General features: G+C 28.7%; 1 protein-coding gene across 3 annotated transcripts; it reads left to right on the forward strand.

Annotated features, from left to right (window-relative positions):
• Positions 1-970: 970 nt before the first annotated feature.
• Positions 971-12,981, forward strand: LOC100167939 (probable phosphorylase b kinase regulatory subunit alpha). 3 transcript variants are annotated; one of them, XM_008189661.3, is made up of 24 exons: positions 971-1,512; positions 1,769-1,927; positions 2,459-2,675; positions 4,049-4,131; positions 4,194-4,385; positions 4,460-4,648; positions 4,705-4,857; positions 4,950-5,123; positions 5,195-5,408; positions 6,171-6,280; positions 6,673-6,820; positions 7,721-7,793; positions 7,859-7,950; positions 8,009-8,170; positions 8,227-8,368; positions 10,515-10,648; positions 10,721-10,893; positions 10,969-11,091; positions 11,158-11,386; positions 11,464-11,516; positions 11,870-12,034; positions 12,119-12,172; positions 12,242-12,445; positions 12,506-12,981. In XM_008189661.3, the coding sequence occupies exons 1-24, from the start codon at positions 1,426-1,428 to the stop codon at positions 12,725-12,727; spliced, it is 3,552 nt and encodes a 1,183-aa protein (XP_008187883.1). In that variant the 5' UTR covers positions 971-1,425; the 3' UTR covers positions 12,728-12,981. The 3 variants fall into 3 exon arrangements, with proteins under 3 accessions (XP_008187883.1, XP_008187882.1, XP_008187884.1); XM_008189660.3 differs by lacking the exon at positions 6,673-6,820 and adding an exon at positions 7,296-7,443; XM_008189662.3 differs by lacking the exon at positions 6,673-6,820 and adding an exon at positions 7,296-7,443 and having other exon boundaries at positions 973-1,512; positions 8,230-8,368.
• The last annotated feature ends 12,244 nt before the right edge of the window (positions 12,982-25,225 follow it).

Below are 25,225 nucleotides of genomic sequence, written 5' to 3' on the forward strand. Positions count from 1 at the left end.
CACTAGTGTTAAAGTACTTTAACAGTGACTGAAAATTGAAATATAGGTTGTCAAACCGACAACTGTCGCTGTTCAGAATCGTTTTTCGTATAGGTAGGAATTTACAGACTACAATGATTTACCATTGTCCGTTGAATACAAATCTAAAACATACGTACTTTAGTATTTAAGTATACCTACCAAGTGTTACCAGTTACGACTTCTCATTATATTTGCAAATACCATTACCTATAGCTATTATAGTCATATACAGTTTGCATACATGATTCATTACAATTAGGTGCAGTAGCATACTCCATACAATAGCAGCATAGGTACACTCGAAAAGTCAATATCTACTATACAGGAGAGCGAGTTCCTCGTTTTCAAAAATAGGTATTTTACAGACTTTCGTTGGCCAATAATATTGTGTGATGTGCATGTGCGCCATGAGGATAAAAATGAATAAGTTAGTTTTGGTCAATTTTTTTTTGTCACGACTAAAAAAAAGTATTTATCTTCTAGAGAAGTAAAGAACTGACCCATGGTGGTCAATGTTCTACGTAGTTAAAAATTAAAATTCATTGCATTGTATCAGACTTTTTATCTTCTTACTCTAATTAGTTTTGAAGTGGAAAATCCATTAAAGTCCGTTCAAAATGAGATGTTTTTTCGTTTTCTGAAAAGTAGCGATGTTCCCTTTTATGAGATTTATTCACCTACAATAAAATATACACTATACCTCCAAAACCATACCAGGCGGCAGGTGGTTAGAACAGGAGTTAACCCCCCCCCCCCCCCAATCAGCGAAATTTTGTTCCGAGTATATGTATAGGGTATAATACATTTATACCACTAAAATTATATTATAACTTGACTAATTGTTAAAACTCGCCGGGCCGTCGGGCCGTTTGAAACGCTGATAACGAGCGAGCTGATAAGTGAATTAAGATGATAAAAAAAAATTAGAACGAGATACGGAAAGTTCAATATTCAAAAAATTTGGTCGATCCAGTGAGATAGAGAGAGAGACCGATCTAGAGACGAGTGAAAGAGAAAAGCCGACGATTGTTTTAGTTGTACTACATTATGTGCCTTGTCTGATGATAATCTATTATTACTATTACTATTATAAATAGAAGTACGTCACACACGATCGTCCCGGCCCCTCGAGACCCGGTCACCCGCACTGGCGTGACCGACTGGCGACTGTCTGAGTGACTGACGATAAGACCGTTTCCTTCGTCTGTCGTGTCTGGCTCACTGTCTGCTGTCGGTTTATTAATTTACAGTTTGTGTTATTAACTACCTATGCACCAACATATTGCGCTGTCGAACTCGTTCGCAGCCCGCGACCTCTGACGTCAATCTCTAATTACCGCCTTTCGTACCTTAGTTTTTATCGGTTACCTAGAGTTTGTGTGCTAGTGTGTGAGAAGAATAAGAATGTCAAAAATGAACAACAGAAGCATTTCCGGCCAGCGACTTGACTATTATCACAAAGTGGTCCACAACATCATACTGTGTCATCAGGTACAATCAACAAATAATAATAAATATAATAGGTATTATGTCTTTGGACCAATCAATTAATAATTATTATTGTTATTTGTTATATTACTATACATATGTCCTACTCTCTATCATGGTATATACCAGCTAGCGTTCAGCGTACAGAGTGATCTGTAGTCACTGTAGAGACAAAGTACCTACTTGCGCTATTTTGTTTGTGAATCTCAATTTATTATAATTGAAAGTGCTAATGATAATTATATTTACAATATTGTAGAATCCAGTCACAGGCTTGTTTCCGGCCAGCCCAAGCAATTCAGATGCTTGGATCAGGGACAATGTATATACAGTATTGGCTGTGTGGGGCTTATCAATGGCCTGTAAAAAAATGGCAGATATGGATGAAGACCGAGCAAAAACTTATGAACTTGAACAGGTACTTTGAATAAATTAGTATTGGTACTACCTATATTTAAGAAGTGTAACATAATGTTATTTTTTGGCAGATTGGTTGTTATATTTTAATCTCTTTTTCAATTTCTATATTATTTTACCACTAAATCATAATGTTAAAATATTATTTATTTTTGTTTTTAGTTTAAAACATTAGTTTAAATACATAAATATTTATTACTTTGTACCTAATGTATAGCACAAAATAATTCCAGTTTATATTTAAGATGTATTTTCGTGGCTTAATAAATTTTAAATTCAAATTTTTTCAACAGTATAAATTATTCTTATTACGTCCATATTTTATTGTATAATTTAATAATTAATAGTTATTTGTGAATGCCTACCATATAAAATTTGAATAGTACCTATCAATGTTGGTATTTACGTCTTAATGAACAATTGTGTACAAAGTACATATAGTTTTTTTAATGAATATTGATACATACATTGTACTTGCATAATTTAGTTAAGCTTAGCATAGATTGTAAATTATAATTTTTATTTTTTACAGAGTTGTGTGAAATTAATGCGTGGGTTATTAATGGCAATGATGCAGCAAAAAGATAAAGTAGAACAATTTAAAGTTTCCCAAAATCCATTACATTCTTTACATGCTAAATACAGTTCTGCAACTGGGCAAACTGTTGTTGGTGATAACGAGTGGGGACACTTACAAATTGATGCTATTTCATTATATTTACTGATATTAGCACAGATGACAGCATCAGGTAATTTTCAAGAAATGTATTCACATTGGGTAACTCAGTGTGTAATTAAACCAATAGTTATATTAAACTAAGTTAGTTCTGTTGATAATTAGTATTTATTTAATAATCATAAAGGGAAATTCACTTGAAAAAATAATGATTTTTTTCATTATAATATGCAATGATATTTAAAAAATAAGTGCCTACATCAATTTTAAACGCATTATTTGCTTTGTTTCTTTGACCCAAACAACATTTATAGAAACTAGAATATTTACAAATAGGAACATTAACCTTATGTTGTTAGCTTTAATATTTGGTTATTTGAATGAATATTGAATTACGCTAACATTTTAAGTTAAGAATATTATCTATATTTGTATGTTGACTTTTTTATGATATTGAAAATTTTATGTGATATACTTATGAGAATTTTCAAATTTTAATATCTTAAAATATATCTTTGGTGCGCGGTCAAAAGGCATTTAATCAAAAATTATGATTTTTCAGTAGGATATAAGTTTTAAATTTTTTTTTCGAATATAAAGAAGTCAAAACATGATTTTTAACAAAACATGACTTAACTCCTTTTGACCGCGCATCAAAGATATGTATTGTAAAGAATCCAACGTACAAACTTATATAATGCTCAAAGTTAAATTTGATAATTAACCGATTAGTTGATTGGTCACATGGTAAGAAATTTGTTCACCTTGTTAATATTTTGATTACCACTGCCTAGTGAATATTTTTATTGCCTTAATCTACCATATACCTTATCAGTAACATTTAATTAAAAAATAATTGTACATTATTTGTGTTCTTTAATTGCGTATCAATTACCTATCCATATCTGTCTAACATGATATGTACACTTACATAATGAGAGAAATATTCCACTTGCAACATTAATAAATAATAATTATAGTATTAAAGCTCAAGTATTTAATTATATAATATGCTATGCAAATATGAAACAATAAATATTAAAATATATGCATTTTAAATGTGCTCAAAATAACACAAATTGCATGACAAATAATCTTTAGTAATTTAAAATATTTAAATTTATAATATTACATATAAAAACAATTATAAAAAATATACGGAGTAAAGCTAACAACACAAAATTGGTTCCTTCGAACTCGAATTTGCTAAGTTATGCGTTAGTTAGACTGTTAGAGGTATAAAGTGGATAGATAGTACTATCCTTATATTATGAATTTGTAATGATATCAGTTTATAAACTTAACTACTTTGAAAGATTTATTTTCCAATACTCAAATTTAATATTGTTATCTTCTGGGATTTTATAATTCTAAAAAATAAGCAATTGGTTATTTATACTGTTTTGTCTGTATGTTTTATAATATTTTTCTTTTGTTTTTTTTAAGGTCTTCAAATTGTATTTAACTTGGATGAAGTGTCTTTTATTCAAAATTTAGTATTTTATATTGAATCTGCATATTGTATACCGGTTAGTAAACGTTTGATTTTTAAATAAAACTTTAAATATTACTGTATTTGGTTTTAACTCAGGATTATGGTGTATGGGAACGAGGTGATAAATCAAATCATGGTCTTCCTGAATTAAATGCGAGTAGTATTGGAATGGCTAAAGCTGCACTGGAAGCAATGAATGACTTAGATTTATTTGGAGCACGAGGTGGTCCATTTTCTGTAATACATATATTGTCTGATGAAGCACAAAAATGTCATGCTGTGTTACAAGTAAGTTATGACAAATTATTAAGTAAAAATCCATTGTTAAAGTATAAAGGCCAAATTAATTTTATAATGTTTAGTCTATGCTGCCAAGAGAATCAAATTCAAAAGAATTAGACAGCAGTCTTTTGTCGGTCATCAGCTTCCCAGCTTTTTCAGTCGATGATCCACAATTGATTCAGTTAACAAGAAATGCTATTGTGTCAAATTTGATGGGAAAATATGGTTGTAAACGATTTTTAAGGGACGGCCATAAGACTCCACGTGAAGTAAACTCATTTTAATTATAATTTTTTTACGTTTAAATGACTTATACATATTATAGGATCCTAATAGACTTCATTATGACCTTCATGAACTGAGGGTGTTTGAAAAAATTGAATGTGAATGGCCATTATTTTTTTGTTATCTTATATTAGATTATTGTTTTCAAAAAGATACAGAAACTGCAAATTTCTACGTTGATGCATTAGAAAAGGTAAAAAAAATCTTGGGAATAGTTAGTCTTATACTTGTTTATAGCTTAATAAAACAATAGCGTTTATGTATTACATATGATGTATTGGACAGGTAATGATAGATTCTGAAGATGATATTAAACTTGTTCCTGAATTATATGCCCTCGAGAGCGAGAATATAAAAGGAGAAATTGAAAATCCAGGGAGTCAAAAACGAATAGCATTAGGAAGATGTCCGTTCTTATGGGCTCAATCACTCTATATGCTTGGTAAACTTTTGCAAGAAGTGAGCTTTTTTTTAGAAAATATTTATTCATAACCAAGCTCATTTACAGTAAATACTATATACTTTCAAAGAACTTTCTAGCTGTTGGAGAACTAGATCCATTAAATAGGCGACTATGTTTGGAAAAAAAACCCGATGTTGTTGTACAAGTAGTTGTTTTGGCCGAAGATAATGCAATTCGTGATCTACTTCTTCAACATGATATAGTTGTTCAAACCATTAGTGAAGTTTCACCAATTGAAGTGCAGCCTTCAACTGTTCTTAGTCACCTTTATACATACCTAGGTAAGTTCCTGTTCTATATTTTATTTTATAATATTAATGATTGAAAACGTTGATAATATAATATTATTGTAATTGAAAAACATACATTATAATATTTCGAATTTTTTTTTATTGGTCTGATTAATTTTCTGCTTCAACTTCTAAGGCCATTAGCATTACATTTATATATAAATATACATTTTAGTAATAACTTATTCGATTACAAATTGAGAGAATTAAATAATAAATACAGTTGTTGTTTTGTTATTTTAGTAGTTATCGGTAGGGATGGGCCGATACCACTTTTTACCAATATCTGATATTCCAATATATGCTACCAATAAAAAACGGATAACCGATATATTTTAAAACCAACATTTTCAGCATAAGCCATTATTAAAAGATAACCCATACTACCAATCGATATCAGCTAAAACCGATACCTGATACTAATACAGTTTTTATAATTTTTCATTAAAATATATTTATAAATTTATAATCAATGCTATTAGCCGATTAATTTGGTTGTTTTTTTTTTTTTGGTATTTGTTCAAATATAGGTTTTAAAAAAAATTGATACCGATAAATCCATACTATTATCGGCTTATATCTAGTCATTAGATTCACTTTCAATTTCCAATTTGTTTGTTTTGTCTTCCTTGAAAATTTTGTAGCAATTTTATCGCACAGCAATTTTAATTTTGCTCTTTATTATGTATTTACAAGAATACTTTTGTTAAATTTATCATTTATGAAATATTGTTTTTTCCCTTTAAATTCCAGGCAGAAATGAAAAACTTGGATTATCTGGAAGAAAATCACGTGATGTTGGAATTCTTAGTACTAGCAAATTATATACATTGCAAGATCGAATATTTGCATTTACTCCACAGGTATGATTACATAATACATAAATTCAAATAAAGTATAAATAATAATTCAATTAATTTAAATTTATAATGCGAAGAGTATCCCTATTGTGTAGAATGTAGAAAGTAGATTAATATTATTTAAGCTATATTATTTGAAAAAAATGTATGAGCTTTAAACGACATTAATTTTAGTTTTTTATACATTGCATTTTAAACACACATAAAATAATAGATAAATTGTATAAACAATAATTGTTGAAACTTATTTTTAGTTGAAAACAATTTAAAATTAATTTAAACTTTTTGATTTTGCTTTTAAAACAAAAAATAAAAAATAAAATAAAAAATTAGAATACTATTTTTCTTTAATTCAGTGTTAGAGTATAATTTGTTTTTTAATAAATTAAATTTAGATTACAGATCGTCAAAGGTATTACATAGCATCTGACAATAATCTGATGATTGATTTATTTAAGAATGAAATAAACTTCTTAAAATCTAGTTGGCAAAACTTGTTAGGCCGACCCACAGTTGTTATTGTTATAAAAAAGCTGCATTATGGTATTTATTGTTTTATAAATATTCAAAAATATAATTTTGTGATAATACTGTAGAATAGTTATAAATAACTATAAAGTATATTATTCTCTAACATAAAATGAGTTTGATTTAATATTTTTTTCATGAAACTTACAAATCATAATATTAATTATTTGCATTTGAATAGTTTATTCCTTTTTCATAAGTAATAAATACATTTCATAGATAACAACATTAATTATTATAATAATAGTTTATAATGTATTAATTAAAAAAAACTGACAAAAAAATTGTTTTTATATTAAATTGAATTTGAAGTGTTTTTTAACATGTAGCTTTTTAAACTGATTGATTAAAATTCATTTTGGGGTTTTTCTAAATACACCACAAATTAATAAAACTGTTTAGGGCAGTTATGCTTTTATTTTGCTTTTATATATTTACTATGTAGTACCTAGTGAATGAATTAGTGCTATTAGGTATTATTTTCTAGTAGACACTTGATTTGGACCAATATTATATGGGAAATGATATTGAATTGTTATTAAACAATATTATGATGGATCTAGCATTTTTGACAATGAGTTGGAAGCATATGTTAGGTCGTCCAACGTACACTATAATTGCTTCTTCAAATTTTGTAGGTAAGGTGAATATATTAAAAACTATCAAATTAATGGTGTAAAAAATAATTTTAAACATATATACTTATTTAGTATCAACTGTAAAGTTGCATAGTTTGGCATAGTATGCATATTAGATTGTTTAAGCTTTGTGTTGTTTTTGTCGCATGGCTATGTTTTTAAGGTTTTAATCAAATAACTGCTGTAAAAGAATCGATTTATTTTAAACCATGAAAAGTTAATCTATTAAACTATTTATTTTATTATTAAGTGTAAATACTATTCATACTGTTTATAGATCAAGGTAAAATTCCATTAGCTGTAATAACAACAATCAAAAAGTTGAAAAGTGGTTACATTAATGGAACTAGGTAATATGTCAAAATAAGTGTACTAAGTACTCAAAAAATGTATTTTGTATATTAATTTTTTCTAGAGTAACATTAGGAAACCTTAATGGCTTTCTTAGTACTTCGTGTGTTACAAATCTTAGTTTCTTAGGTAGTCAAGAAATTGGAATGCCATACAGTAAGTTTCTTTTAAGTTTATTAATTGATTTTTATTTATCAGAAACTGTACATTTTAGAGCTTAATACAGAGGTAGAACAGTATTTAGATGAGCATATTGTCAAAAGTTTTACAAATCAGTCTACTTTACTAACTTGTATGCCTAGCAAAAATCCAAAAATAAAAAGAAAAGTGTCGGTGAAAGGAGCTATAAAGAAAACCAGATCATTCATGCTTGATGGTGAATAGATTATTTTAATTATTTATTTAATTTTAATTTTTTGATATTATTTTAAGCAGCTGAAGAACGACGTATTCAAGTAGCTGATACACTGGCTGCTTCAAATTTATTAGCACAAAGGAGTCCATCTCCTGAAAATAATTTAGTTATGCCACCTAAAAGAGAGCACCATCGTCCTCGACTTCATAGCCGCTTTAAGTAATATAAATATATTTTTTTAATTTATTTTAAATATCAAGTTATTATTGAAATAGATAAAAAATTATTCACAAGCAATAAATTGTCATACTAGAAGTATGAAATAAACTCTTTTTGTGGATATCAAGGGGTATTATTTATTGCTTTTTTTGATTTTCATTTAATTATTTTACTATATTATATTATAAATTCTATTATTTCTGTATCAAATACACATTGTATTACTTATAATTTTATTTCATTATTATAATTGTTACTTAATATTTTAACATTTTAACAGTACAAACGTATTTGTTGTAAATTAGTATTCTCTTTTAAAGAATTATCATAAGTAAATGTGTGGTGGCTTATGCTTATGCTTGAACATAACCCTTTTTTGTACTAAACATTTTAAGAATATGATATTTTTATACTCTAAATAGCCACTAAAATTCTTTTATAGGTAAATATATTTTATTCAGAAATAAAATGTATACATTTAATTAGACCAAAAAAAAAAACAAATAAAAGTATTAAATTGTAAAGACTATAGGTATAGTATGAAGTACTGTTAGCTATGACTTGCAAATAGCTGACTTTGTAGTGACCAACTACCAGATCACGGGGGGAAACAGGGGAAATAACGCATAGTACTGTTGTTTATGATTATATGATAACAATTATTGCTTGTAATAAAACTTTAAATGTATGTGTTAACCTGGACAATGTGGGATTTTATAATATTAACAGGAGGCTCAAAATTCCGAGACGTTCCACTATTTTGGAGAATATACAAATATAAGATTAACTATATATTTTTAATCTTTATGTTATTTATTTAAATAGTTCAACATAATTTATTATTTAATGTTAATCATTAATACAATACAAACATTATATCTTCAGTCTTGTACTCTTATAAAAAAATAAGATTACATTAATTTATTTATTTATGTTTGTAATTTAAACTCAACTGACAATTTCAAAAGGTGTATATAGAGTTACACTCTTAATTTCAGGGTAACATTTATGTTTGAAATATTAACTATAATTGATTAGGTAAAAATAGAAAACAAATAATGTCTCAAACTCAAATTAAAGATTAATATATATTTGAATGGTTAGCTAGGGTGCTAGGGGTATCATTCTATAAATAGGATATAATCAGTTGTGTGGGTAGGTACGCATTCACATAAAATAGTTTTTTTTTATGATTTTTGTATGAAATTACCAATAATTGCAAAAATTATAGAGGATAATATTTTTGAGGGTTTGACATGTCGGTTTTATATTTTTGCTGAAAATTAAATTAAATTTTAAATTATTTTAATACAATATTTAATTAGATCAATATGTGATATTATCAAAAATATATTTATCTATAATTATTGTATTATGCAATTTTATTTCTAATTAAATTATTTTTTTTGTGTGCTGGCAACCTTACTAACAGTTAAGTAATCATTTGTAAACACTGAATAGAATATAATAAGATGATTCCATCAGTGGCTTATATTATCGCTCTTACCAATGTTTTCTGTAAAAAAGTATTAAACGACAAATTCCACCATTAAATTGCTACTGAAATGGGTTGAATCACTTTTATCACAAAGCAAAATGATAAATGATAAATGAATCAATTCTAACTATATTCAGAGTATTAATTATTTAAAAAAACGTATTATTCTGCATGGAAAAAATACCGATTATATACTATACTTTTATACTATCATAATATTCTTTAACCATAAAATACGCATTTATGTACAGTAAAAATGTTGTATACTTCTTAATTGTTGAATAAGACATATTGCGATTTAAAGATACATAATATCAATAAAAATATTAATATTTTGTCCTTAATTAATAATTATAACATAGGTATAAGTGCATTTTCAATAAAATATTATCTTCATCCTACTAAAAATGCTAGGTTTTACACTTCTCAGTAATTAATACAAATGTTTTGTGCAGTTAAATCAAAATATAAAGTTTCATTAAAAATAAATGTTGTCCAAGGCTCATAACTATATAAGTCTTATAATAAACTATTTCTCATTTTATTGTTTTATTATTGTTAATGAATTGTGTGAATTACCTAAATTAACGACCATGACTTCACATACTATTCAACAATGCTCTAAATTAAACTTAAACATAATTTTAGGGCAAGCTCAGAGTTACTGTATGCTGAAGCAGAATTGGATGGTATTTTATCTATGTTAAGTGAATCAGACCTAGAAGAAAAAGGAGATATTTTACAATATTTAGTTGACACATATGGCTTAGAATATGATACAGGTTGACACTAATATAAATTATGATTAAGCTTAATTTAATTTATATTTTATTAAATTGTTAATCTGTTAATAGGAATGAAGGAAGACTGTAAACCAGTTTTAGTTAAAGACTTATTAAAATTACTTTACGAAAAGGCATGTCAGCAAAACCATTGGGGATTAGTCAGACATACAGCTGGCATGTTAGGGAAGCGTGTGGAAGATTTGGCCAAAGCTTTAACAGATCTATTAGTTCGTCAAAAACAGGTAAATGAAAAAAAAAAATATTTTGATGAAGCATGTTTAAAAAAAAAATAAAAATAACAAACATTTGTATTTAAGGTGACTATTGGTATGCCCCCATTTAATGAGCATACAATATCAACACCTTTACCTGAAGGAGAATTGCGACAAGTAATTCATGATGCTTATGGAGATGATGAAAGTACAGCCATGTTAACGCAGGTAAAGTTTATCAATTGATAATCTTAAAATCTATCTAATACATCCATTTTGTATTATAACATTTAGGAACTTTTAGTATATTTGGCCATGTTTGTACGAACTGAACCACAATTGTTCTTGGAAATGTTAAGGCTTCGAGTGGGTTTGATTATACAAGTCATGGCAGGTGAATTGTCTAGAACATTAAATTGTTCAGGGGAAGAAGGTTCTGAACATTTATTTAATTTATCACCATTTGAGATGAAAAATCTACTACATCACATCATGAGTGGAAAAGAATTTATTTTGAGTAGTGGTAAATTATTATTATTTTTTTCTTAAAAAGATGATTAAAATTATTTTTTTTTAAATAAATTTGATTTTGTTTTCTAGTGGGACGTGGTAATTTTTCAGTAGTTAGCTACAAATCAAGCCATGTCAGTAAGGTAACTAATAGTACAAATGTACTTAACCTGTCGTTTGTCGTGTATTGAGATATTTTCTTCTCAGTATTGGATAAGTTACCACTGCTTATTTTAACTATTTATTGCCTTAAGCATCTATATACATTATAAGTAACATGTAATCTAAAAATTATTGAACATTAATGGAAATTTTGATAAACCATTAACTTACTGTCAGTATTTGTCTTACATGATCTGTACTTACAATACTTGGAATTTTGACAACAATTAAGGGAAATTCTCACCACACGACCAATGAAGTTAAAATAATAAATGTTACTAGTGACGATCTAACAACCAACACACAAATTAATATATGCAATTTTATTTAATAGAAAAGCCAAATTGAAGGATTATTGTTGACTGATAAACCGGAAGTCAACAGTGAAGCATTAGAGGGTGATCGTCAAGGTCAATGGTTACGGCGTAGACGTTTAGACGGAGCATTAAATCGAGTACCTCGAGAATTCTATAAACGTGTTTGGATAATCTTAGAAAAGGTACAAATACATTCAAGCCTAAAATTAGTCATCCTGATCCAACCCAAAGCTTGTAGAATAACAAAACTGTTTTTTTTTTTTTAGTGTTGTGGAATAGCTATTGATGGAAAACTTTTATCACAAAGCCTAACCCAAGAAGTATGTTATATTTTTCAGTTAGGTACATAATATTTTAACATTAAATTTATATATTTTTACTTACTTTAGATGACATCTGGTGAGTTGAAATTCGCTTTAGCTGTAGAGACTGTACTGAATTGGATCCCACATCCAGAGTATAGACAATTGATAGTCGAGACATTGATGATATTTACACTTTATGCTGAACAAGAAATTTCACCTACTCCTCACAGAATAATAACAATTGAGGATTTTGTGCACAAAGCTAATGAATTATTTTTACAAGATCAAGTATGTTCAATTTTTACATATTTTATATTCACACATTTTTATTTATTTATCTCATAACAGATTGCTATTAATGGAGATGCCACTTTGTGCTGTGCAAAAGTACACAAGGAACTCACCCAAGCTGGTTCACTGTTATGTGGTGGTGCTGCATATATTTGTCAACATTTCTATGACAGTGCCCCAAGTGGCAGTTATGGAACAATGTCATACATTATAAGAGCAATTGCCTATGTCTTAGAAGATTCCCTAGGCCTAACCGATGTTGAGTGTTCCATTTCATGATTTTGTTCTTCATTTTTGTTAAACAATTTTAGTGCCATGCAATATTATTGCTAGTTTGGATTTTAATTCCAATTGGAAGTAACTTAGTCCTAGTTTTTTTAATTATTGCAAAGAAGAATTCCTATGATATTGTTTATGCATACCTACATTTATTATTGTTTAATTGATGGTAAAATTATAGATTCAACAGTCTCAACTGTACTTTTGTAATTCATTGTTATAGCAATAAATCAAAATAATAATAATGAAAAAAAGATATTGATTATTAACATTACTCATAATTGGGATTAATTAATATACAGGTACTAAATTTATAAAATTTAAAAAAAAAATGTAATTATGGTAGTTAAAAAAAAGTCTATAACTTATTATCCTCGTTATGCATAGTACTTAAAATCATACACTCATTGCCGTGCTACAAGTATATTTTTTTGTATATTAAAATATCAATAATTTGTTTCCAATATTTTTAGATTAAAAAATTGTTTGAATATAAAATATAAAGTAGCAAATAATTATACTCTTCCATATAATAATAAGTAGTTTTTCTCTACCAATTACTCATATTACAATATTTCAGTTATTAAATTATTTTAATGTAATCTATTATATTGTATAAATTTAAGTTTGATAAATATTTTCAATTTATTAATAATTTACAATAAAAACTATTTAGGCAGGTTAGTCCTAAGCTTTTTTATTTATTTTTTAAAGTTCAAAGTTTCCTAAATCTAAACAGATACCAAGTACAATGCTATTGCTAAAAATTTATTGTACATTCTGATTCATAGTTTATAGAAAATTGTTTGATTAACATTTTTATTTGGTGAATATTATTTTAAATTGAATAAGTTTGTTTAATATGTATTACTTGTAGTATGAATTTCATATTTCAATCAATGATAACAGATGTTAAATTTTCGACTCTGGTGAAAATATGGAAGTTTCTGTATAATAACAGTACAAGGAACACTTAGAGTTATCAAAATAATTGAACACAAATTGCAATCGTAAAAATTCGTTAATCATACAGAATTTGGACTACCACCAAAAGACGACAATTTTAATAATATTTTTTTAATTTCCTTGATATGTCTTCAGAATTGAGCATTTTCACACACACTCTGAACATTTAGGTTTCTTATGATGTAGTTAATTATTGTTAAGATTTTTGTACGTTTCTTAGATGGCTATATTCGTCTTTTAGTTTCTGCCCAAATTCTTAACCATTAGCGATCAATGTTTATTTATACTTTGTAATTGTCCACCAGTAATTTTGATAGCAATTTTACATTTAAAACTGTTTTGACATTCAGTGATTATTACATTTAATAAAACATTTCAGTGGGTACTGCTTAATGTGGAACACATTAGCACATATGTATTTTTTTTATTATATTATACAATAAGTTGACATTATTATCAGGTCTTACAAAAGTGATCACATAATATGGTAGTTAATAAGCAGTACCTCCTATTGTAAATAATTGTATTTCTTACAAGTATTATAATGATAAATGAGTATGACATAGTATAACAAAACGCAAAACGTCATCTATGGCTAGTGCCTATTACTAATTACTATGTTTTTAACTTTATGGTGAAAATTATGTTTGAATCATAAGTTAGGGCAGGGATCGGCAATAAGCAGTCCACATCCGGATCGCGGAGATAAAATAAATGGACTGCCAAAAATATTTTGTCTTAGTGCTGATTTTTTGGGTCTCCGTGTAGACCCAAAATAACTTGTTATGAAAAAAGGGTTTTCTGGACAAATAAATTATTTTTTAGATCATCTGGATCCCCTTGGAAACCAATTGCCGACCCCTGTTTTAGGAATATAAATTAGATATAAACAAACAGTATTAAACTTTCAAACATTAATATTGAATTATATAAATGTATATGTAATTATAATATTAAGTACCTATAGGCTATAATAATATGTGTTATAATAAAATTGATAAATATAATAGATATTCCACACACTAATATAGTTAAACACACTCATAAATTATAATAATAATGAATAGTAAAATATAATATCAATACTTTATTCTGTTAAATACTTAAATTTAATATTATAGTATACAATACAATCCACGCGGTTTATTTTAAAAATAATTTGGTTCACCAGAATACTGAATATCAGGGTTAGGTAATATTGGTATTATTTTTCCAGAAAATCAAATTGCAAAAATATTTTGAAATATTACCAGAGATTCGATCGTTATGTTGTGAAAAATTATGATAGATAATAATCGATTCACGATTGTGGTTGATCGCAGTAAATACGACAAGCCGACCATCACGAATTCATTTAAGGCATTTAATTATATTTTATTCTCAAGTAGGGATGATTATCAAAGAAGGATAACTGCATAATTCAGTTAAGTTTTTCAATAACCGACACGTCTGCACAGGGACGGATTTGAAACCTGTTTAAGGGGGTTGGGGGCGAAAAGGGATATTATGGAATGACATATATGGCACGAAGAAGGCTTAGCCGTAACACAGATTAAATGAAAATATCTCCGCCGAAACCAGTGCGACTATGTCAATGGATTGAAACTATTTAATGTTAATCGTATAATCTAGCGGTTCTCATCGCCACAAACTTATTGCGGAAAACTATCGAAAAATTAGAGTTAGGAATACCAATTTTACTGAAAAATATCTAATATCTAAGTGTTGGCGAATGTGGTTTTAATTAACAATTGGATTTGAAGACCATAAATGGGGCGATCGCTATTTCAACCTCCCCCCACATATATCTGCCCCTGCGTTTGCATCTAAAATACAACTATGAGGAATCCCGTGAATTGTAATTAAGTATAAAATGGATAATTACTTATATAATAAAAATACAATGATACTTATACTTAAGCTACTTAAGGTACCTACTTCAACTACTAACATAACAATTAATAAACATTTATAAATTCATTTTGTAGAGGTAGATTAGGTAGCCAGATAGCCTATAGCTATACTTAATTCAGTAAATATGTATTTTAAACATAAGTGCAAAGTGTATATAAATATTGTTAATCAAAGTGATTTAACACTAATAACGTGCTTGTTAAATAATTAGTGCATATTTATTGCGTTTTAGCGAATCAGTAATTTTTTCAGATTATAATATGTTCTCTTGTCGTTACAATGTTACATAATATACTTATTAATGACTATTATTTTATTTATTTACATGTTAAAATTATTTGGGAATATATCTTACTGATGAGGAGCTAAAAAATATTTTTATATTCTTATCTTGTTAGGAAACCAACTAAGTACCTACAGGAATGGTAATTTGTAGGTTCTATAATTATCATGGTAAGTATAGGTACCTATACACTATTTTAGGTGAGTTATACTTACTCTAAAGAAAGTATATTTTGTGGAATGAGCATGATAATTCGTTGTATTATTACTTATAATTAGTAGAGACAAGATTTAATGTTTTCCCATATTCTTTTTGACTTTTTACAGTAATGTGTATTGGACATTTTGAGTCAGCAGGTATAGACCCGACAATTAGGGTACCTACCTATCTAGTTCATTGTCACCATAAAAATATAAATTTGAAAAGTTGTCGAATAATTACAATTAATAAAATATTATAATGATTATTCAGAAATGTCTTATTTTATCCATTTTCAATATTACAGATTTATTTGTTTATTATAGTTCATTAAAATTACAATTAAGCAATTCATATTTAATTGACTTCAAAATTGATGAAATTTTGGTGTGGGTACCTACTTTTATAATATTTTGAACGTTCTTAGTTTCAAATATTAATGCATTAGTATAAAATACGATACCTATCCATAGTGAGTAGTTTGTGTTGAAAATTTTCCAATTGATAAATACATAGGTACCTATTTTAAAATTTGATATCGAATAAACGTTTAAAATATTGCTACAACCAAAGTAGTTTTACTGGTTCTACCTTGGGCTTTATAGTACCTACCTAATAACTGAACAAAAATAAGAGAATGAATTTATGTATGATTGTTTTTCCAATACACATTCTAGAAGTAAAAGAATATGGGTCTTGTGTTTAGGTAGTGGGTATTTATAGCTATACCTACGCCTACACTTATATATAAAAATTATATATATACAATTAATTATCCAGTCTCTACTATTGTTAAATTAGAATTTGTATGAAATTAGTGATCAAAATAGCACCTCATTTTTTAGGACGGCATATAAATTAATTGGTAATATCACTAGTACCTCAATAATTTATGGTACCTCAAATAACATTAAATGTGTTTTCTTCTTGTACTGCTTTGTGATGAAACTTGTTTAAATAGAAAACAAATTTATTTTATTTTCAATTAAAAAATCCTTCAGTTACGTTTTATCATGCCATTATGTTAGTATAAAATTAAAAATCTGGCATGATTAGGTAGGTAAAGAATAACGATTGTGAACTTTAAAATATAAATTATTACAAAACTGTGTGGTAGCCGGGAGGTAATGTGGTATCAAATAATAAGGAGGAGCCACCTCCTCCCAAGTCAATATTTTCGAGGAGAACATAATATTATTAATTTTTAATTCCCTCCAAAGGAAAAAAACTTAATTTATGCCTAGTAAAAAAAAAATTAACAATTCAAATTGTATAGTTAAAAATATTTTTCCAATATCGTATCTTATAATTTATATAACCGAACTATATTAACACTAGACTACATCTTATTATTATATTATAATTGGAATAATTAAAATAACTTCAGACAAAACAAAGATAATTAGGTATAATATTTTAATATAGGTAATAGAACCTTAAATCAATTTTAAACTTTTTGAACAATAATGTCCTTTGTATCCGTGTCATTTTTATAGGTACATCAATATCGATAAATAATTGTTTGGTAAATTGGCCAAAATAAAAATACTTATTAGGTTTATAATAATATGTACCTACGATGACACATTGACACGATGTACCTACTGATGCTCACCGAGAAATCACATACGTTTTTTATAAATATAGGTTGGTACCTAGATATGTACCTATAAACTGGTTAGCCAAATTGGAGTTTCCGATTACAATTAATATACGAGTGCGTAATTTATTAAATATAGGTAATACCTATGGAGATCGTGAAGTTTGTTTTTGGCATTTTGCACCTTTATATATTTAGTAGTAGGGGAAGTGATGGCCTAGTGATGGAAAATGATATAATTTTGTGTATCGATACCGTTCGATTTTGCCGATATTGTATCGTGATATCTTACAGAAAATATTTTTAAATAATTTTAAATATTAACGACTTAGTACTGATTAGTTATTACTTATTAAAATTAATTATTAATTCAAAAATTTGGTTTACATTGCTAATTGACGATAAGAAAAAAAACTTGTTACGATAATTCCCGATATATGGTATAATATCGATATCGAAAATTTGTCACGAATTTATCGAAATATCGACATTGTTGCCCATCACCAGTCAGTAAGTATATTATTTTCTTACGCTATTGACTTGAAACTAGCTGTCTCTTGCACTTGAAATCACAATTATGTTCTTTGCATTTGTACAGGTAGGTGCATTTAATTGAACACGTACATATTATATTATAATAAGTATATACAATTTTTATATAACATTTATGGTTTGAAATTCACATGTTTCTGTTTCATCTCCTTAATATGTACCTAAGGTATACCTATATCTCCTCCGCATATTGTTCCTTCGTATATTATTGTGACATTATTCTGATTCGGCTAATTTTTAATCTCGTTATATTTTTATTGGTCCTTATTTCGTAAAATATATCATATAATTATTATGTGAACTATATTATATCACATTCTATAAATGACAACGCGCGACAGTAATATTATATTATAATTGAAACGAAATTAAATCAGAAATATTGTTTGACATTTGTGGCATTCTGTCATGAAATGTACATATTGCTAATATTCTTATTTTTCCTGATAGGCCCGATAAGTACCTAAATAGGTTCTTTATAATGGCATCAACATTTAAATTGATTATAATATTAAATATAACAAAATACGTTTCAAACTTATTATACAATAGGTAATCTTAGAAATATTTTGTTTATATATATATATATATAATAGGTAGGTATTTAACAACACCTATACATAAAATTCATAAAATATAATAGGTACATATAAGTACGTAATATATATATTTTGATAAACGAATAATAATAATAATATAGTTTTAAATAATTAATTATAACAATATTTTGAATTTTATAATATTAAACATATTAATAAACATTTATTAATAAGTTTCACAGCCCCCAATCAATCAATAAACCCTTTATCCGAACTTTTGATAGGTTAGTAATATCATTTACATACCCTATAATAAGTTCTACTCAAATATTATATTATATTTTTAAAAAATAATCAATAATGAATTTTTTCAAATTTAAATTATTAACGTGTATTTTAAATATGTTTAAAAAATCGAAAAAAAATGTATTAAATATAATTTTTAGAATATTGTAGTCAAATCGGTGTCGCAATAATTACCATGGGGGTTAGCAAGGTAATTGGCTCTGTCGATTGCGAATTCGAAAAATTACCTATATATTTTTACGAGTCACGATTTAAGTTCACAAGCTTTTGTATAGATTTGATAACCTTGAGGCCAAAAATTCTTTTGGGACACTATTGCGACACTGACTAATTTATGCTTTCCATGAAATATCCTCAATAAGACAAACTTGAGAATGGCCTTATAGATATTTTTAACGTTTGTTTTAACGTTTTTGTAGTAACTTTACCCGATTGAATAAAAAAAAACAAAAAAAAAAACATTCAAATCAAAGTATTAAAAAAATTGATTAGGCAATCTATAATATTATTATAGAAATATCAAAAACACGTTTTTGAATAAATTTAGTGATAACTAAGGCTCGGATTTCAATGCATTTACATCTTTTTTTGGACATTATTACTCGTTGCTTCCCGAGCTATAAATATTTTTCAAGTACTCCATGTTGTAACTATAAATTTATAATTTTATACTATTCGGTTTTATGTTTTTTGGGGCAATTTTGACGTTTATAATGCATTTTAAATTTTTTTTAAGACATTTTTAATCTATTTCTCGTATTATGACTAAAAAATTGACTTAATTGAAATATAAATATAGTACTTCGTAATATAAATCTTTTTCATTTTGAATTGTATAACATCAGGTAATCTTCAGGTCAAATTTAATTATCATTGTAAAGTGTAATACACATGTAATTATTTACTAATTTTTTTATCTATATAAACGTACTTTTGCAATTTTACATATTAAATTCGTTTTTTGAAAGGGCATTTTTTAGAATATTTAAGACATAAATGAACATTTAAATCCGAGCCTAGTGATAACGAATAAAATGTCATATACCTAATGAGATACGTAGGAATCACCCACAATTCACTTTAAAAATATTAATTGAAATGGTATGAATTTATATTCATATTGTTTTAGAATTTTCGCTTGTATATATATAAAACCCCGTAAAAATCATTTTAGATTCTCACCAAATATCTTAGGTGTAATCTTGATAATTTGTAATTATTATAATAATCACATGTGTACTTACTATAGGTAGTTAACTTATTCATTAAATAATCTACATCTACATAAGGTACATTGTGTAATATATAATGTGTCATGTGTATAATGTCATCGTACGCGCGTATATACTTACCTTATGTTAATTCAATGGTCTTTGGAGTGTTGAGTTTTCGTTTGTTTCTTCCAGATCTGTTTGAAGGAGAAATATCGTTTGACGCATGCATTTGGCTTCACCACCGAATCGTTGCCCGCCGAAGTCATTGTTAGATTATCCTCCATCGGAGTCGCTAGAAGCTCGTTGTCCACTGGAACCGTCACCAGATCGTTGCCCAATGCAGCCACATCTACTGCCATTGTCGGAGCCGCCACCGTTTGGGCCACCTGCATCACCGAAGATGACAACCCTGGAGCCGCCACCATCCAAGCTGCCACCGCCGGAGACGCGACCACTGAAGCTGCCACCATTGAAGCCACCACCGCCGGAGCCACTAATACTGAAGCCACGGCCGGAGGAGCATCCACCACCCGTTTTGGCTTGACGATGCAGCGTACTATGATCTTGTTGCTCATTACCACCGCTTGCTTGTAAAAGCGATCAAACAATCCAGTGCCCTTGATGTTCTTCCGTTCTAATGTATAATTGTCAACTAAATCGTTGACATATTTGTCGTTGACCCACTGGTCACTAAATGGATACTCGGGTGATGTAAATGGACAGTCGTCGATGTTGCATGGGCAGTTAGTTGATGTGTACGGCCAATCGGACTTGTTATATGGACAGCTGAAGGCCGCATTTGAAGAACAGCAGCCAATAGCCCCGATTGAGCAGCAATCGACGATCGCTGGACAATATTCAACGGCCGTTATCTGACAACAGTTGTCATCCTCCATATGACACTCGACCTCGACGGGTTTGAGCTCTGAACACTTGATGGGTTCTAACTGAATCATGGTTGCTTCAAGAGACTGCAGTGCCATCAACGCTTCGCATGCTTCTAACACCAATAGCTTACGCTCTTTTTTTGAGACAAAATGGTGTAACACGTCCCGCATGATCGTATAACAAGCGCTGTACATGGCGTTGAGTTCTTTATCTTCGGAGTCGTCACATTCGTCTTCGGTGTCAAATAAGTCTAGTTTCTTGTATGTATTTTTCTTGTTCCAGTTCCAGTGGTACAGCTGCCTTATCATCTGGCTAAGCACTGTGTTCTTTAGTTTTGCATACAGGTTGAACTCCTGCTTGACCGCATCCATGTCATAACTGCAATCGCCATTAACCGCCGATGAATACGGCACCAACAATTTTTCATCACTTTTTTGACTAATGCTTTTTTCTACTCCACCGTTGCTTCCCTTTTCTCCACCACTATTGCTTCCTATATTTCCTCCATTGTGGCTTTTATTTTCTCCTGCGCTGTGGCTTCTTATTTTACCTCCTTTGTGGCTTTCTTTTTCCCCTGTACTGTGGCTTCCTTTTACTTCTCTACCATGGCTTTTTTCCAATTGTGGACGGCGTCCATCTTGTCTTACAATTATTCTTACTCCGTCACGTCCTCCATTGCGACTTTCGTCTCGTATTTTATTGCGGCTCACGTTATTTCTTCCATGGTGGCTTCCATCTCGCTTTTCATCACGTCCTCCACTGAGACTTCCGTTGTGTCTTCTACTACTACGTCTTCCATTGCTACTACTTCGGCTTCCGTCACGCTTTCCACTGTAACTTTCGATACATCCTTCACTGGGGTTCAAGGACTGCATCAATAAATGCCCCCTAATTTTGATCTTAATTTGTCTTATGCTTAACACTTCGGTTATGTTTTCGACAATAGTGAAGTTTTCCGGTATACATGATGACGGTACCACTGTCCTCATGCCTGGTATCCAATGCGAGTTGTTGTCGACGCTGTACAAAACCAGTGGTGGTCGGATACCCTTACCAAACACTATGCCTGTCCGGTCCGTTTCGTTGTATATGTACATGTCGTATCCATAATCATTAGCGATTACCGCTAATTCCTCGTCTGACCACCAGTAGTTTGGCAGATTTTCCAGGCCAAACATATAACATATTTTGAGCATTAACGATTTCGGCTTGATATTTCTTCCTGCCATGTACAATCCGTCACCCAACGCTTTACATATCGCATGCAATCCACAGTTACCGTCACTCGGCACGCTAGGTCCTTTTTTATAGTATTTAAATGTATTTAAAATCCTTTGCTTTGTATCAGCTATTTCGAGGTCTCTATCCATATTGCGGTGTTTGAATCAACAGTTTCCAGTCTATTGAATATATTATGATGCCTACTTGTATACGCCTTGATGGATACTCCTGACAGTTAGGGGCTCTTACTTATGACACAACGTTCTAAAATTAAAACATTTAAAACATTTATTTTAATAATCTATAGGTTATATTATGTACTATATACGGCTAAATATCTGAGGCAATAGTACGTTTTGGAACAAACGATTTAAGAGGACGCCTCACCCGCATATTATGTTGTCTCCGCCTTACAAGTGCGTAATATAGTAAATTGTACGCTCAGCAGAGCAGTTAGTTTAAAAACTAGAGTGAATTGACCTCTCATAAAATTTAAATGTAAGATTATTATCTAGGCAATCTCATGGGATTTTTATTATATTTTAATTTTAAAGCGAGTTACAAAAAATTTACAATTTTAAAATACTCATAACTCACTATAAAATTAAAATATAATGAAAACCCATGAGATTGCCTAGATAATAATCTTACACGTGTTCTGCTGAGCGTACAATTTGTTAATATGTTACGCACTTATATGACGGAGACCATATATACGGGTGAGGCGTCCTCTAAAAACAATTAAGTACTTAAAATATAGTCATGGATTGAACTGGAGCTGGGCTTGAGTTAAAAAATGAAATTTTTACGACTTTTTAAAATTTTAAAATTTAAAATTTGTAACATAATATTATTAACTTAATTCCTACTTACTATACATTAACGATTAACCGAATGAAAGTGTATGAAACAAAAAGATAGCTTTCCTGATGAAATAGCAAATTTTGATTGCAATTAAGAATTAATTTGTATAAGTCATGATGAGGAATGAGGTTAATAATAATAATTAAAATACATTTTGAAATATAAATGCAGCTTTTTTTTTGAGAAGGAATAGAATCAATAATTGTTTCAATATTTTTTATAAAGCCTCTATTAATATATTTAAGTATCGCTAAATCGATGTCCATTAATAGAATTTCCGAAATATATTTTCTTGCTTCAGACTAGAGCAACTTCTTTCAATCGAAGCTGTTATCGCAAGTAAGTTTATGTATAATATATAGGTATTTATTATAATGTTTTAACATGGGGAATGATATGTCCAGACTCCAGAGTAACACATTAATACGTCCAGTGGGCAGTTAGTGCTGTCTTTTCTGTTTTCCATAACTCAAATTATTTTGTTAATATGGATGTAAGGGAAATTAAATTGTAGTTATAAAAATAATAAGCCAATAAAAATTAAAAAATAGGCCCCTTCATACTCCTAAATTGCAACTAATTTTGAGAACATTTCTAATTTTAGGTTTTTTCTTTTACTTGCACTTTACCGTTGAGCCAAATTTCATGTTTCTTCTTCTACTTCTAGAGAAGTACCTATTATAATTTTGATGATTGGACAGTCAGTCAGTCGGTAAAAAAATTAAAATTTTGAAGTGCTCCACTTTTGAAAAAGCTTAATATTAAGGGTTCAAATTTGTACAATGACCTAAGCTCGTACGTGGTGATTATTGTATATTGGTTTTAATGTAGGTATTATTCGAGGGTTATTTTAGTATTTATCTGTGCAGATATAATAATAAATAATATTATATAATACTATGGATTTTTCAATTAATTTCGGACTATATATTGAAATGTACCTACCTATAGTAAAATTTGATGTAAAACTATTAAAGAAGTCCAAAACAATGAGTTCTATCTTTAAAACTTTTTTTATTATCCTTTAAGTTGTATATTATCATTTAGGTATAACAAATGTATATAAGAATATAGTGCTTTAAGTACCGAAGGACATAAAAGCATTTTATCCGGGGCATTTTTAGAGTTTTTTTATGGGAATTACAATCTAAGGTGTTATTATGTAATTTACAAAAATAATAATTATTAACAGTTTTAATTAATTCTGTGTTTATACTAAGAAGGTTAAGAAGGATAAAGGCGATTAAAAATTATAACAGAAGTCGTAAGTTGTACGTTTTTATCAGTTACATCTTTTAACTGTGATAATGGATAGTCATTTTTATTTTAAAATCTTAAAATATTTTATAGCCAAGACGTGCTCACAAGAATATTTTAAAAGTTATTTAAAAAAAAAGACTCTGGGGTGGGATATATACCCATACCCCTCCACCCACTCCATAATAACGCCACTGACTTGCTAGGAAAATAATATTATGTTATGTCATAACAGCCATTGCATTTATGTAAAAAATATAATGTATAATACACTTTCTGATTAGTTTTGACTTTGGATTTAAGTTTTACGTTATAGAAACGGTAATATCAATGAACATTAGCATTCCCTATAAGTTTCCAAGTACATATACAAATATTAAGACATTTTTCGTATTAAAAATTAAATTGTGCCAGACTATTTTCTGAATTAGCGATCAGAAATAAGCGATAACCAGGTTAAGTATTTTTTATATTAATGAACAATATTTTGAATTAATAAGACCAATTATAAAATCTAAAGTAGACTAATGTGAAGTGGATCAGTGTCGGCCTGGCACACAGAAGGCTCATTGATCAGTTTTTTTTAAGTGGCCCCATTATAAAATACAAAATTTACTTGACATTTTGGGGAAAAATGCCCACTACCTTTTTCCTTTAAAAATACAATTATTCAAATTTTGATTTATAGAATTTTTA

Source organism: Acyrthosiphon pisum, chromosome X (assembly GCF_005508785.2).
Source record: "Acyrthosiphon pisum isolate AL4f chromosome X, pea_aphid_22Mar2018_4r6ur, whole genome shotgun sequence".
Taxonomy (NCBI): Eukaryota; Metazoa; Arthropoda; class Insecta; order Hemiptera; family Aphididae; genus Acyrthosiphon; species Acyrthosiphon pisum.